General features: G+C 35.1%; 1 protein-coding gene across 4 annotated transcripts in view; it reads right to left on the reverse strand.

Annotated features, from left to right (window-relative positions):
* Nucleotides 1-15,379, reverse strand: part of CCDC122 (coiled-coil domain containing 122) — a 54,311-nt gene that overhangs the window by 21,279 nt on the left and 17,653 nt on the right. The window contains exons 4-6 of one of the 4 annotated variants that reach the window (XR_009248727.1): nt 13,666-14,064; nt 12,781-12,897; nt 1,453-1,690 (exon numbers count right to left, since the gene is read on the reverse strand). Coding sequence is in view for 3 of the 4 variants with exons in the window: in XM_058684565.1 (XP_058540548.1) it covers nt 1,541-1,690; nt 12,781-12,897; nt 13,666-14,064 (666 nt within the window). In the remaining variant the exon portion in view is untranslated. Of the gene's footprint in view, nt 1-1,082; nt 1,691-12,780; nt 12,898-13,665; nt 14,065-15,379 lie in introns of those variants that run through there. The other 3 variants (XM_058684572.1, XM_058684565.1, XM_058684550.1) reach the window with 3 other exon arrangements.

The raw sequence follows: 15,379 nt of genomic DNA on the forward strand, positions 1-15,379 counted from the left end.
TTTCTCTTTCAAATAATTCTTTCATCTGTCACAAAATTTAAAATAGGTACATGTATTGTTATCATGGGTATTTCAGAAAACTACATTAAAAACAACTTTCTCAAATAGAACACATTATCTTAAGCAGATTAAACCTATTTTTCTATCTTAATTTAAAAATAACTTTCACAAATATAACTCAAGGTGTTTAGCTATCACGTACAAATATTTTGAAACCTATTATAAGCTTAAAAAGTTTAGAAAGCTAGAATTTTCCTATTATAAACTGTAAATAAAATTATAAAGTATAATTATAAAAATAACCTTTTAAATATGCAAATTACACTGAAATATTTTTTATATCATCAGCCTTTGTGTCAGCCTTGTCTTCCGCTGAGCATAGTGGATACTCCCTACAATCTGCAGGTTTAGCCATTTTTAGTCTAACTGCATTTCTGAGTCATGCACCAAGGCTGATTGTGTTAACAGCAAAGATATTTGACATGTTAGCCATATTGAGCCATGCTAATTCATAATAGGATTATTAATGTTAGACATAACAAGATTATTTATGTCAGGTTTTATATCAGCTATCCTCTTACTTAGTCGTAGGCACAAAGAAAGGTGAGGAGAAAATGGACTTGAGATACCTTTTTGATGTTGTTGCTTTCAAAGCATTAAGTCCTAAAAGTAAATATTTAAAAACCATTATCTTCAATACTTTTTTGTTCCTAAAAATTTGATTCAATGGAGCCATAAGAAGGAGGATTTTTATCTTAGTATCAAGTTAAATTTTGAAATGTTGCCATGGACATAGTATATGACTTTCAGTGAGAAAAAATACATGGTAGTGTATACTGGTTAATATTCTTTTTTTAAGAGCTCATATTTACCTTGCACGATGCTATAACATCAATTTCATCACAGAATATTACTAACAAATTTACAGACAGAAAAGTAAAAAATTTTATGCATTGCAACACTCTAAAATTATGTTATCTAATAACAAAGAAAAAAATGATTGCTACCTTCAGAATAAAAAACTGAGTAAAGTACCTGAAGCACTGAACATATAACAACATTATTATAAATGTCAATATTTATGGACTACTGTGAAGGCAGCGGTAAAAAAGCAAGTTTTAATAAAATGTTTGAAACAATCATTTAAAATAAATCATTTAAAATAAATCATTTAAAATAAATCATTATAACTTCAAGTGTTTCTTTCCTTCTAAATTTTTACCTCATATGATAGTGCAAACAACACATTTATAAAATAAGAATCATGAGTATAGTTTATCTTATACACTCAAAGTGTTTATATAGAATCTTGCACTATTCTTACATAAGCATTCCTATTGTCTCTCTACTGTTGTCAATTGTAGGCTTGGAAGGTAAACAGGTAACTGATTCAAAAAAAAAAAAAAAAAGAGAGAGAGAGAGAGAGAAAATACATCTGTTATTAAGACAGACCTCTGGTAGTAGATGCTGGTTGTTAAGAATCCAAAGAATTTTCTGTTTTGTTGGCATAGTCTATGTTCTACATTGCCCTTTAGCCACGTTAGTATTTCATTCCAATGCGTTTTCTCAGTTCAGCGGCAGTTTTTTCCAGTTGTTGAATGTTCGATTGCCATTGTCTTCTATTTGACCGAAGCTTGTTCACTTGACAATGCAAACGCTTAAGAATTGCATTATATCTCTTATGTTGTACCTGTTAAAACAAGAGTATACATCCTGAATCTCCCCTCTGCTTTTCCCCCACCAAAGGTCACTCGTTTTGTTTCCAAGTTCCTGCCTTAGCTCAGACCTTCTTTACCATTATTATGCCATGGGTCCTTTTGACAATATGGTGAAGACTACGGACTCCTCAGAATAATGCTTTTAATGCATAAAATAAGACATACATGATTACAAAAAAATAAATTATATCACAATACAGCTCTGCAACAGCATCAGGGGAATGGGAACAGAGACATCAAAATACTACCATAAAGATAAAGTGAAAACTTGTCAACTGACACTTCACATAAAGTTCTATAAACTTTATGTCATTCTAAGTTTTCATTTTTGTTAATTCTTTAAGTTCAGATAATTCATTGAAACTGGTGAAGTAACCCTGCTAATATGTTTACAAAATAAAACATGACTTGAAAAGGATTAGAAATAAATTAATATAAACTGAAACATCATATTAGATGTGAAACTATATTCAAAAAAAGATTTTTTATACATTGAATATACTTAAGAGGATATATATTTATATCTATATTTCTATATAAAAATATACATACCCACTATACATAATATATTTATATATTATATCCACTGGTATATTAAATAGAATATATTCATAAGGAGAGAATAGTTGCTGAATGTGCACATACTGCTGTTCATAGAATATATTCATAGCAATAAAATAACTAAAACAAATTTTTGTTTAATCAGTAAATTTGGTCAGTTGCGTAGTAGCATGCTTCTAAAATTATTCTTGGGGCGCCTGGGTGGCGCAGTCGGTTACGCGTCCGACTTCAGCCAGGTCACGATCTCGCGGTCCGTGAGTTCGAGCCCCGCGTCAGGCTCTGGGCTGATGGCTCGGAGCCTGGAGCCTGTTTCCGATTCTGTGTCTCCCTCTCTCTCTGCCCCTCCCCCGTTCATGCTCTGTCTCTCTCTGTCCCAAAAATAAATAAAAAACGTTGAAAAAAAAATTAAAAAAAAAAAAAAAAAGATAAAATTATTCTTCAGTAGTAAGCTACGAAACTAATACACAATGGATCAGAGTAGAGATGTGCAAGGTACCCTTAGTGGGACTCCAGATCACCAGTTATAGCTAGATGTCACAAAAGGTATTAATACACCTAAAGAAAGAATATATCATTAGAAGAGGTTTTGTGAAGAATGTAGCACACACATAGGAAAGTTAAGGAGTCATGTGCTGGTAGGAACTGTTTATCTGACAAGTATAATTGTGTTATGGGGATTGGCTCCTTGAGCACCCAGAGCCAGAGGCCAAGAACATTCAAACTCAGATGACTGACTTGATTTCCATGCTCACTAACCAACTCCTGGCTTCCAATGTAGTTCCCTTACAGGGAGAAGCACCAATGGCTGACATAAGTTATCTGGTTTCCTTGAGAGTTTTATTATTGTAAATTAATAAGCTGATATTTGAGTTATATACATCAGTTTCTTGTGAACTTACTAGCATCTCTCTATGTCTAAGCAACTCTGGGATACTAACAAGATTAAGTTTCTAAGCTCACCAGGCTAAAAGGCAGTTTGGCCAAGAAGTGACTTTATTTTTTTCTTTTTCACATGCCAATATTTCATTTGTCTTATTTTGTATTATTTTAATTCCAGCTAGTTAACATACAATGTTATATTAGTTTCAGGTGTACAATATAGTTACTGAACAATTCCATACATCATGGAGTGCTCATCATGACAGGTGCACTCCTTAATCCCCATCACCTATTTCACCCATCCCCCCCCAACCCGTTTCCCTCTGGTAACTAACTAGAATTTAAATAAAAACTTGAAATTAACAAATAAACAACCCCCCCATGCATACAACAAATGAACAAAGGGAAAAAAGAGAGAGAGAGGGAGAGAGACAAGAAGTGACTTTGTAAAGGCAAAGCTCACATTGTGAGCCTTCTTGAAAGTCAGCCATTTGTTCAGCCTCTACTGATAACATTCAGACTTTGAGATGTGTCTTAATGTTCAAATTTGATTATCTGTAGGCAGCCAAGGATGTAAATGGTTTTGTACAGAAAGTAACTTTTTGCCTCTAGGAAGTGGATGGGCCACTACTCTCATTTAGTTACTGTTTGTGGCTAGGAAGAAACAAGCAATAATGAAGGAGAGGTGGTGGTCACAAAACACAGTGGCAAAAGAAAACAAGGCCCTGTATAAGCCAAATCTGACCTCATCCACTACTGTTTTCTTCCTTCCCTCCATTCTAGCCACACTGCTCTTCTAATCTCTGAGCCCAGGAATGGTCTCATCTTAAGACCTTTGCACTTGCATTTACTTTTTCCTGGAAAGCTCTCACTCAGATCTGCATGCCTAGCTCCTTCACTTCTTTTAGGATTTTTGCTGAAAGAGACCTTCTCAGTGCAGCTTTTGATGGCTAGAAGATATAATATTTCGCCTTCTCTCTCCTTGCACCACATATATTATATATTCCCTTCTCTGCTCCATTTTTTTGTCCTTAATCCTATCCTTAGCTAACATGCCATATATTTTACTTACATATATTGTTTATGTCTATGTCTCCAACTAGAATGCAAGTTCAGGAGGACATGTATCATTAGAAGGGGTTTTATAAGGAATGTAGCACACACATAGAAAAGTGAAGGAGTCATGTGCTATTTGAGACAGTTTTTGAAAATCAAATGGCTGCTACCCTATTTTGAGAAGAATGTTATATAAAATATATTGCAAAATTCCGTATTGTTCATATACAGAGAACAAATTGGTGGTTGCCGAAGGGATATTGGATGGGGGAATGGGTAAAGTAGGTAAAGGGGATTAAGAATGCATTTATTGTGATGAGCACTGAGTAATGTATAAAACTGATATATTGCATAATGCCCAAAATGATGTTGTTATGTTATGTTATGATGTTATGAAGTCTGTATGTTAATCAAATTTCAATTTAAAAAAAGAACACCTCATCTATAGGGAGAAAAACAATTTGGATGACAGGATTTTTCATCAGAAATCATGGAGGTCAGAAAGAAGTGGCACAGCATTTTTCAAATGAGGAAAGAACTTTCAATCCAGAATTATTTTATTTTATTTTATTTTATTTTATTTTATTTTATTAAATATAATCTTTTGTCAAATTGGTTTCCATACAACACCCAGTGCTCATCCCAACAGATGCCCTCCTCAATGCCCATCACCCACTTTCCCCTCTCCCCCACCCCCCCATCAACTCTCAGTTTGTTCTCAGTATTTAAGAGTCTCTTATGGTTTGCCTCCTTCCCTCTCTGTAACTTTTTCCACTCTTCCCCTCCCCCCTGGTCTTCTGTTAAGTTTCTCAGGACCCACATATGAGTGAAAACATATTCAACCCAGGATTCTATATGCATCAAAAATATCCATCAGGAGTGAAGGGGAAACCAAGACACTCTCAAATGAAAAAAAAACTAAAACACTTTGTCACCAGCAGACCTATTCTAAAAAGAATGAATTTATTTTTCTAAAGAGACAGGAAATGATAAAAGAAGGAATTTTAGAGCATCAGGTAGGAAAGAAGAATATGGTAGAGCAAAAATATAGGTAAACAAAATAGACAAAAGAAGAGGTCACAGCTACAGGGTATGATGTTTCCTTTTTGAGGTGATGAAAATTTCTAAAATTAAATGTGGTAATGGTTACAAATTATTGATAAATATACTAAAAACCATTGAATTATGCACTCTCAATGGATTAATTATATGGTATGCAAGTTATATCTCAATGAAGTTATTTTTAAAAACCAGAATAGTGGTAGCCTGGGGGAAGGAGCACAGAAGAACTTCGTAAGCATGATGGGTAAGTGTTCTATCCTGATCTAGGTGATGGTAATAACAGGTGTAAATATATATCTTAGTCAAAATTAGTCAAACTGAACCTTTTCATTTGTGTACCTACTCTTACAACAATTTACCTCAAGAAAGAATATTAGAGTTAAAAATTACTAGGTAATTTCAAATTCCTTTCCAAAATACTTTTTACCAATTTACACTCATACCAACAGTATATTAAAATGTAGGTACTCCACAGAGAACTCCCTTCAGATGTAACTTGACTTGATCTTCTGCACAACATATCATAGTGAAACTGGCAAAATACAAAGATAAAGAGAGAATTCTGAAAGCAGCTAGGGATAAACAGGCCTTAACATACAAGGGTAGACACTTAAGGTTAGTAGCAGACCTATCTACTGAAAGTTGGCAGGCCAGAAAGGAGTGGCAGGAAATTTTCAATGTGATGAACAGGAAAAGATTCAGCCAAGAATCCTGTATCCAGCAAGCCTGTCATTCAGAATAGAAGGAGAGATAACAGTTTTCCCAAAAAACAAAACTAAAGGAATTCATCACCTCTAAATCAGCCCTACAAGAGATCTTAAGGGAGACACTGTGAGTGAAAGATTGCAAGGACCACAAAGGACCAGACACATCACTACAAGCATAAAACTTTCAGATAACACAATGACTCTAAACCCATATCTTTCAGTAATAACACTGAATTTAATGGACTAACTGCTCCAATAAAAAGACATAGGGTATCAGAATGGTTAAAAAAACAAGACCCATCTTTTTGCTGTCTACAAGAGACCCATTTTAGACCTGAGGACACCTTCAGATTGAAAGTGAGGGGATGGAGAACCATCTATCATGCTACTGGAAGTCAAAAGAAAGCTGGAGTAGCCATACTTACATCAGACAAACTAGACTTTAAACTAAAGACTGTAACAAGAGATGAAGAAGGCATTACATAATAATTACGGGGTCTATCCATCAGGAAAGCTAACAATTATGAGTGTCTATTCACTGAATTTGGGAGCACCCAAATATATAAAACAATCACAAACATAAGCAATCTTATTGGTAAGAATGTAGTAATTGCAAGGGACTTTAATACTCCACTTACAACAATAGACAGATCATCTAGACAGAAAACAGATAAAGAACAAGGGCCCTGAATCATAACTGGACCAGATGGACTTGACAGATATATTTAGAACTTTTCATCCTAAAGCAGCAGAATATACATTTTTCTCAAGTTCACATGGAACATTCTCCAAGATAGATCACATACTGGGTCACAAAACAGCCCGCAATAAATACAGAAGAATTGAGATCATACCATGCACACTTTCAGATCATAATGCTATGAAACTTGAAAACAACCACAGGAAAAACTTTGGAAAACCTCCAAATGCATGGAGGTAAAAAAACATCCTATTAAGGAATGAATGGGTCAACCAGTCAATTAAAGAAGAAATCAAGAAATATATAGAAACAAATGAAAATGAAAACACGATAATCCAAACTCTTTGAGATGCAGCAAGGCAGTCCTAGGAGAAAAATACACTGTAATCCAGCCCTATCTCAAGAAACAAGAAAAATCCCAAATACAAAATCTAACAGCACACCTAAAGGAAGCAGAAGCAGAATAACAAAGAAACCCCAAACCAGCAGAAAAAGAGAAATAATAAAGATAAGAGCAGAACTAAACAATATAGAATTAAAAAAAAAAAAAACAAAAAAAAAACAGTAGAATAGATCAATGAAACCAAGAGTTGACATTTTGAAAAAATAAACAAAATTGACAAACCTCTAGCCAGGCTTCTCAAAAAGAGAGAGGGAGAGGATCCAAATAGATAAAATCATGAATTAAGATGGATTTATCACAATCAATCCCTCAGAAATACAAGCAATTATCAGAGAATACTAGGAAAAATTACATGCCAACAACTGGACAACCTGGAAGAAATGGACAAATTCCTAACACCCACACACTACCAAAACTCAAACCAGAAGAAATAGAAAATTTTAACAGACCCATAACTAGTGAAGAAATTGAATCATTTATCAAAAATTTCCCAACAAATAAGAGTCCTGGACCCGATGGCTTGCCTGGGGAATTCTACCAGACATTTAAAGCAGAGTTAATACCGAACCTTCTCAAGCTGTCCCAAAAAGTAGAAATGGAAGGAAAACTTCCAGACTCATTCTATGAAGCTAGCATTACCTTGATTCCTAAACCACACAGAGACCCCACAAAAAAGGAGAACTACGAGCCAATATCCCTGATGAACATGGATGCAAAAATTCTCAACAAGATACTAGCAAATTGAATTCAACAGCATATAAAAAGAATTATTCACCATGATCAAGTGGGATTCATTCCTGGGCTGCAGGGCTGGTTCAACATTCACAAATCAATCAGTGTGATCCATCACATTAACAGAAGAAAAGATAAGAAACGATCCCATCAATAGATGCAGAAAAAGCCTTTGATAAAATACAACATCCTTTCTTAATAAAAACCCTCAAGAAAGTCGGGATAAAGGGAACATACTTAAACATCATAAAAGTCATATATGAAAAGCCTACAGCTAGTATTATCCTCAGTGGGAAAGACTGAAAGCTTTTCCCCTGAGATCAGGAACACGACAGGGATGTCCACTCTAACCACTGTTGTTTAACATAGTGTTGGAAGTCCTAGCATCAGCAATTGGACAACAAAATGAAATAAAAAGCATCAAAACTGGCAAAGAAGAAGTCAAACCTTCACTTTTTGCAAACGACATGATACTCTACATGGAAAACCCAAAAGACTCCACCAAAAGACTCCTAGAAGTGATACATGAATTCAGCAAAGTCGCAGGATACAAAATCAATGTACAGAAATCAGTTGCATTTGTATACACCAATAATGAAGCAACAGAAAGAAATAAAGAAACTGATCTCATTTACAATTTCACCAAGAACCATAAAATACATAGGAATAAACCTAACCAAAGATGTAAAAGGTCTGTATGCTGAAAACTATAGAAAGCTTATGAAGGACTGAAGAAGACACAAAGAAATGGGAAAACATTCCATGCTCTGGGATTGGAAGAATAAACATTGTTAAGATGTCAGTACTACCCAAAGCAATCTACCCATTCAATGCAATCCCAGTCAGAGTGCACAGAGCTAGAGTAAACATCCTAAAATTTATATGGAACCACAAAAGACCCCAAATAGCCAAAGTAATGTTGAAAAAGAAAACCAAAGCGGGAGGCATCACAATCCCGGACTTCAGCCTCTACTACAAAGCTGTAATCATCAAGACAGTATATGGTATTGGCACAAAAACAGACACATAGACCAATGGAATAGCATATAGAACCCAGAATTGGACCCACACATGTATGGCCGACTAATCTGACAAAGCAGGGAAGAGGATCCAATGGAAAAAAGACAGTCTCTTTAGCAAATAGTGCTGAGAGAACTGGACAGCAACATGCAGAAGAATGAAACTGGACAACTTTCTTACACCATACACAAAAATAGACTCAAACTGGATGAAAGACCTAAATGTGAGGCAGGAAACCATCAAAACCCTCAAGGAGAAAACAGGCAACAATCTCTTTGACCTCAGCCACAGCAACTTCTTAATCGACACATCTCTGAAGGCAAGGGAAATAAAAGCAAAAGTGAACTATTGGGGCCTCATCAAGATAAAAAGCTTCTGCACAGCAAAGGAAACAATCAACAAGACGAAAAGGCAACCAACGGAATGGGAAAAGATGTTTGCAGATGACATACCAGATAAAGGGCTAGTATGCAAAATCTATAAAGAACTTATCAAACTCCACACGCAAAAAGCAAATAATCCAGTGAAGAAATGGGCAGAAGACAAGAATAGACACTTTTCCAAAGAAGACACCCAGATGGCCAACAAGCACATGAAAAGATGCTTAATGTCACGCATTACCAGGGAAATACAAATCAAAGCCACACTGAGATACTACCTCACACCTGCCAGAGTGGCTAAAATTAACAAATCAGGAAACAACAGATGTTGGCAAGGATGTGGAGAAATGGGAACCCTCTTGCACTGTTGATGGAAATGCAAACTAGTGCAGCCACTCTGGAAAACAGTGTGGAGGTTCCTCAAAAAGTTAAAAAGAGACCTACCCTACCACCCAGCAATAGCACTATTAGGAATTTATCCAAGCGTTGGGGCGCCTGGGTGGCTCAGTCGGTTAAGCGTCCGACTTCGGCTCAGGTCATGATCTCGTGGTCCGTGGGTTCGAGCCCCGCGTCAGGCTCTGAGCTGACAGCTCAGAGCCTGGAGCCTGTTTAAGATTCTGGGTCTCCCTCTCTCTGTGACCCTCCCCCGTTCATGCTCTGTCTCTCTCTGTCTCAAAAATAAATAAACGTTAAAAAAAAATTAAAAATAAATAAATAAATAAATAAATAAAGGAATTTATCCAAGGGACACAGGAGTGCTGATGCATAGGGGCACATGTACCCCAATGTTTATAGCAGCATTTTCAACAATAACAAAATTGTGGAAAGAGCCTAAATGTCCATCAAGTGACAAACGGATAAAGAAGATGGTTTATATATACAATGGAATACTACTTGGAAATGAGAAAGAATGAAATCTTGCCATTTGCAGCAACATAGATGGAACTGGGGGGTATTATGCTAAGTGAAATAAGTCAGTCAGAGAAAGACAGATATCATATGTTTTCACTCATATGTGGATCTTGAGAAACTTAACAGAAGATCATGGGGGAAGGGAAGGGGAAAGAGAAAAAGTTACAGAGAGGGAGGGAGGCAAACCATAAGAGACTCTTAAGGACTGAGAACAAACTGAGGGTTGATGGGGGGTGGGGGAGAGGGGAAAGTAGGTGATTGGCATGGAGGAGGGTACATGTTGGGATGAGCACTGGGTGTTGTATGGAAATCAATCTGACGATAAATTATATTAAAATGTACACACACACACACACACACACACAATAGAATACTACTTGGCAATGAGAAAGAATGAATTCTTACCATGCGCAGCAATGTGGATGGAACTAGAAGGTATTATGCTGAGTGAAATAAGTCAGTCAGAGAAGGACAGATATCATGTTTTCACTCATCTGTGGATCTTGAGAAACTTAACAGATGTCCATGAAGGAAGGGAGGGGGAAAATTAGTTACAGAGAAGGAGGGAGACAAACCATAAGAGACTCTTAAATACAGAGAACAAAGTGAGGGTGGATGGGTGGATGGGAGGATGGGGGAGAGGGGAAAATGGGTGATGGGCATTGAGGAAGGCACTTGTTGGGATGAGCACTGGGTGTTGTATGTAAGCCAATTTGAGAATAAATTATATTTAAAAATAATAAAATTCAGGTGCTCCATATCTTCCCAACTGTAATATTGATAATCTAAGGGACTAAATATGGGACCCCATTGTGGTTTTTTTTTTTTTTTTTTAAATTTTTTTTCCAACGTTTTTTATTTATTTTTGGGACAGAGAGAGACAGAGCATGAACGGGGGAGGGGCAGAGAGAGAGGGAGACACAGAATCGGAAACAGGCTCCAGGCTCCGAGCCATCGGCCCAGAGCCTGATGCGGGGCTCGAACTCACGGACCGCGAGATCGTGACCTGGCTGAAGTCGGACGCTTAACCGACTGCGCCACCCAGGCGCCCCCCCATTGTGGTTTTAATTATCAATCCATTATTATTAATTAGGTTTGTCAATTTTACCAGTGTTTTTGGATACTCATGTTTCAAAAAATAAGACTTCATATTTTATCCAGTGTTCTACTGGCTTGTTTGACATCTTTTATCTCTTAGTCACTTGTATAAATTACAAATACCTTCTCTCTATGAGTCTTATCTTCTTAATTGTAATGGTACATTTTAATAATCCAGAAATTTATGATATTGTCAAAAGCAGTATTTAATCATGCGGTTGTGTGTGTGTGTGTGTGTGTGTGTGTGTGTGTGTATGTCTTTTAAATAAATAGTTCTCTGACACAAATGGTTAAGTTTGTTTCCTATATTGTCTTGAATCTTCCTGGAAGTAGTTGTATGTGTTATAAGATAGAAATATAATTTTATTTCCAAATTTGCTTTATTTTCCCACATGGCTAACTTATTTTGTTTGTACCATTTATGATGGATTATATCCGGAGTCTTTTTTCTATTTCATTAATCATCGTACTTCTATTTTGATGCCGCTGATAGTGTCTTACTGTTTCTAGTTTTATAATAAATCTTGATCCAGAAGGTAAAAAAGTAATCATTTATTTAGGTTACTACTAAATATATGATAAAGTAATGGTATTTCTTAGAAAAATGTTTTGTAAAGGTGAGGATTTTTATCTTCAAATTCCTCAGATGCTTTTTTATTGTGTTAAATTAGCCACAAGCAAACATATCTTTTTAGTTTCAAATTAATGTCTTAAGGGTGAAAATTATTTCACATAATATTTCACATGTTATTTCAAATAATAATTTCACATAATAATTTCAAATAATAAATAATTTTTTATTTCCTCAACAACATATTCTTTTCTATTTTTGTTCTCCATTTATTTAAACAATAATGGTCATAGAAGTCTACTAGTGGTACCCCCAATTTAATTTCATTTTCAATTTTGCATATCAGTTTTTTTATTTGATTCTTAATAATTGAAAATGTGAAGTCAGAAAGGATTAGGATACTAATGACTTCCATTGCCTTTTACTCTATTTTAAGGAGTTTCTGATGTCTATCTAGTAACTTGATAGCCTCTACTTTCTAGCTACTAATTGAGTACCAAGTTGTTGATGGGATGAGACCTGGAATAATTCCCAGTCACATTTATTTATTTATTTATTTATTTATTTATTTATTTATTTATTTATTTATTGAGAGCATGCGCAAGCACACACACAAGTGGGGGAGGGGCAGAGAGAGGGGGAGAGAACCCAGGCTCTGTGCCTTCAGTGAAACCCAGATGTGAGATCATGACCTGAGCCAACGTCAAGAGTGGGATGCTTCACCAACTGAGCCACACAGGCACCCTCCCAGGCCATATTTTAATAGGAATGAGTGTTTGCTTTTTTGAATACATTTCACATATTTAAGTATCTGAATGAGAGAGTTATTTCTGGTAATGATTTGAACTTTATTGCTTTTTATAGTTCTTTTTTGTTCTCTAGCTGTTTTAGGAATTGAAAATAAACTATGTAAATTATAAATATAGTATATGTTAAGAAATGATACCATAAAACATTGAAATCCAGATAATTAAGACTTACCTCTATTTCTTTTCTTAATTTTTCATGTGTCTTTTCTTCTTCCTCAAGAAAGAAAGTTTTTTCAATGATAGATTCTTTTACAGCTATAATTTTAGCCTTCAGCTTTATAATGTCTTCCTGCATATTTATAAAATTTAAAATATACAAGTCAAACAATGAATGATCAATATAAGTCCAACATTTTCAATGTTTCTATAATTTAAAAAAAAAAACTAGACATCGCATTTAATTTTGGTAAACAGGATTAGAACATTACTTCTATAGGTACAAAGAATAAAGAACTGTTATTCAAACAAATAAACCTTTGATTTAAAGACATAAAATTAAAACTAAATGTAGATAAGACATAAAAAAAAAAAAGTGGTAGTCATAGTGGCAATTGCCCAGCAACAGTATAAAGGATACTTTTAAATTCTCTAGCAAGAAATGATAGATATTTTAAATTTATATCTCCCCATCTTCAAACAATACTCTAAAAAATAGAAAATGCTTAAGGTGCAATTATTAATTGATGCTGTTTGTGTAACAGCATTACGCATACTAAATTGATTTGAATTGGTTGGATCCATTAGCTTAAGCTAGGGCTTCAACGTTTTTGTGAGTCACCAGTTTCTGCAAAAAAATGGATTAATTGTTCACTGCAATTGTTTGAATTTTTTTATTAATCCACATGGGATTTGAGAACAATTCCTTTATGCATTTGTTCATTTGGCATAGTTGTTATATAACTCATGTATTTAAGTGTTTAGAAGTTGTGAAAATAGTTTCTAAATCTAGTTAAAGCAGCTATGGGTGTTTTATTAAGTTAATGATAAATTTATCACTTAATAAGTGTGCTTGAAAAAAGGAGTAATAGAAAAACTTTTGGTAAGTGATATTTCAAACCTGTGCTTGTTTTATGTGGTTTCCTTCTGGATTTTTGAGATTTTGCATAAGTTCCTCTTTCATTGTTTTTAGTTTTCTAACAAGATCTCGTTTTTCATGGAGTGTAGTCATGAATGACCTTTTGCTTCCAGCCTCCCACAAACTATCTTTATGCTCTTTTATTTTTGCATAATATTCATTATATCTTATCATGTGTTCCTCAAAGTCTTCTTGAGCTCCTTCTATGTCAAATTTAAGCTTTACATTTTCTGTATGTAAGGATTTGATTTGAGTTTCCAGGTTCCCACACTGTAGTTTGGTATTCTCGATGGCAGCATCTTGCTGATAAATTTGCCTTTCTGTTTCTTTAGTTTCTGCAGAGACAGATGCTATTTGTTTTTCAAGCTCATGGAGTTCATCCTGTAAAATATTTCAATATTATTATTATTATTAATTTATGATACTCAAAAAAGAGGATACTATTGTTTTGATCCATAATTCATGATGTAAAATCACAACATAAAAATACATATTTATCAGATATTGAAAAACTGTTATACAAAAAGAACCATTCAATAAGTAACAAATTATCTTATAATCTTGAAGTGAGCCCAGAATTATATATTTCTTACTTTTTAATGTTCATCTAATTCAAAATATTAAAATTTATCATTTGTGTTAACATTTCATACTAAAACGTACTTTACAATCATTTAAATAATATATTTATGGAATCAAAAGTATGCACTGAAGAAAGATAATATGATGAAAATTATAAAGCCCTAGGTTAAAAATCAAAAGATCTATATTCTAGGGCCCTTACTTCCATTTACTAGTTGGTATGATCATATATAGCAAATTTAATTGCCCTATCTAAACCTAAACCTCACTTTATTCATTTATAAATAAGTATAAAGATGTCTGCCTTACCTCTCTGGGGCAGTTGGCATTTCTCACCAGCACCTCCTTTTTTTTTTAATGTTTTATTTATTTTTGAGAGAGCATAAGTCGGGGAGGAGCAGAGAGAGAGGACAGAGGATCCAAAGCAGGCTCTAAGCTGACAGCAGCAAGCCTGATGTAGGGCTTGAACTCAGGAACTCCTAGATCATGACCTGAGTTGGAGTTGAATGCTCAACCGACTGAGCCACCCAGGTGCACCACCAGTACCTCCTTTTTATTTTTTTAATTATTATTTTTAATATAATTTATTGTCATATTGGTTTCTGTACAACACCCAGTACTCATCCTAACAAGTGCCCTCCTCAATGCCCATCACCCACTTTCCCCTCTCCCCCACCCCCCATCAACCCTCAGTTTGTTCTCACTATCCAAGAGTCTCTTATGGTTTGCCTCCCTCCCTCTCTAACTTTTTTTTCCCCTTCCTCTCCCCCATGATCTTCTGTTAAGCTTCTCAAGATCCACATATGAATGAAAACACATGGTATCTGTCTTTTTCTGACTGACTTATTTCACTTAGCCTAATACCCTCCAGTTCCATCTATGTTGCTGCAAATGGCAAGATTTCATTCTTTCTCATTGCCAAGTAGTATTCCATTGTGTATATAAACCACATCTTCTTTATCCATTTGTCACCTGATGGACATTTAAGCTCTTTCCATAGTTTGGCTATTGTTGAAAATGCTGCTATAAACATTGGGATATGTGTGCCCCCATGCATCAGCACTCCTGTACCCCTTGGGTAAATTCCTAGTAGTGTTATTGCTGGCTCATAGGG

The sequence above is a fragment of the Neofelis nebulosa genome, chromosome 1 (genome assembly GCF_028018385.1).
Source record: "Neofelis nebulosa isolate mNeoNeb1 chromosome 1, mNeoNeb1.pri, whole genome shotgun sequence".
Lineage (NCBI taxonomy): Eukaryota > Metazoa > Chordata > Mammalia > Carnivora > Felidae > Neofelis > Neofelis nebulosa.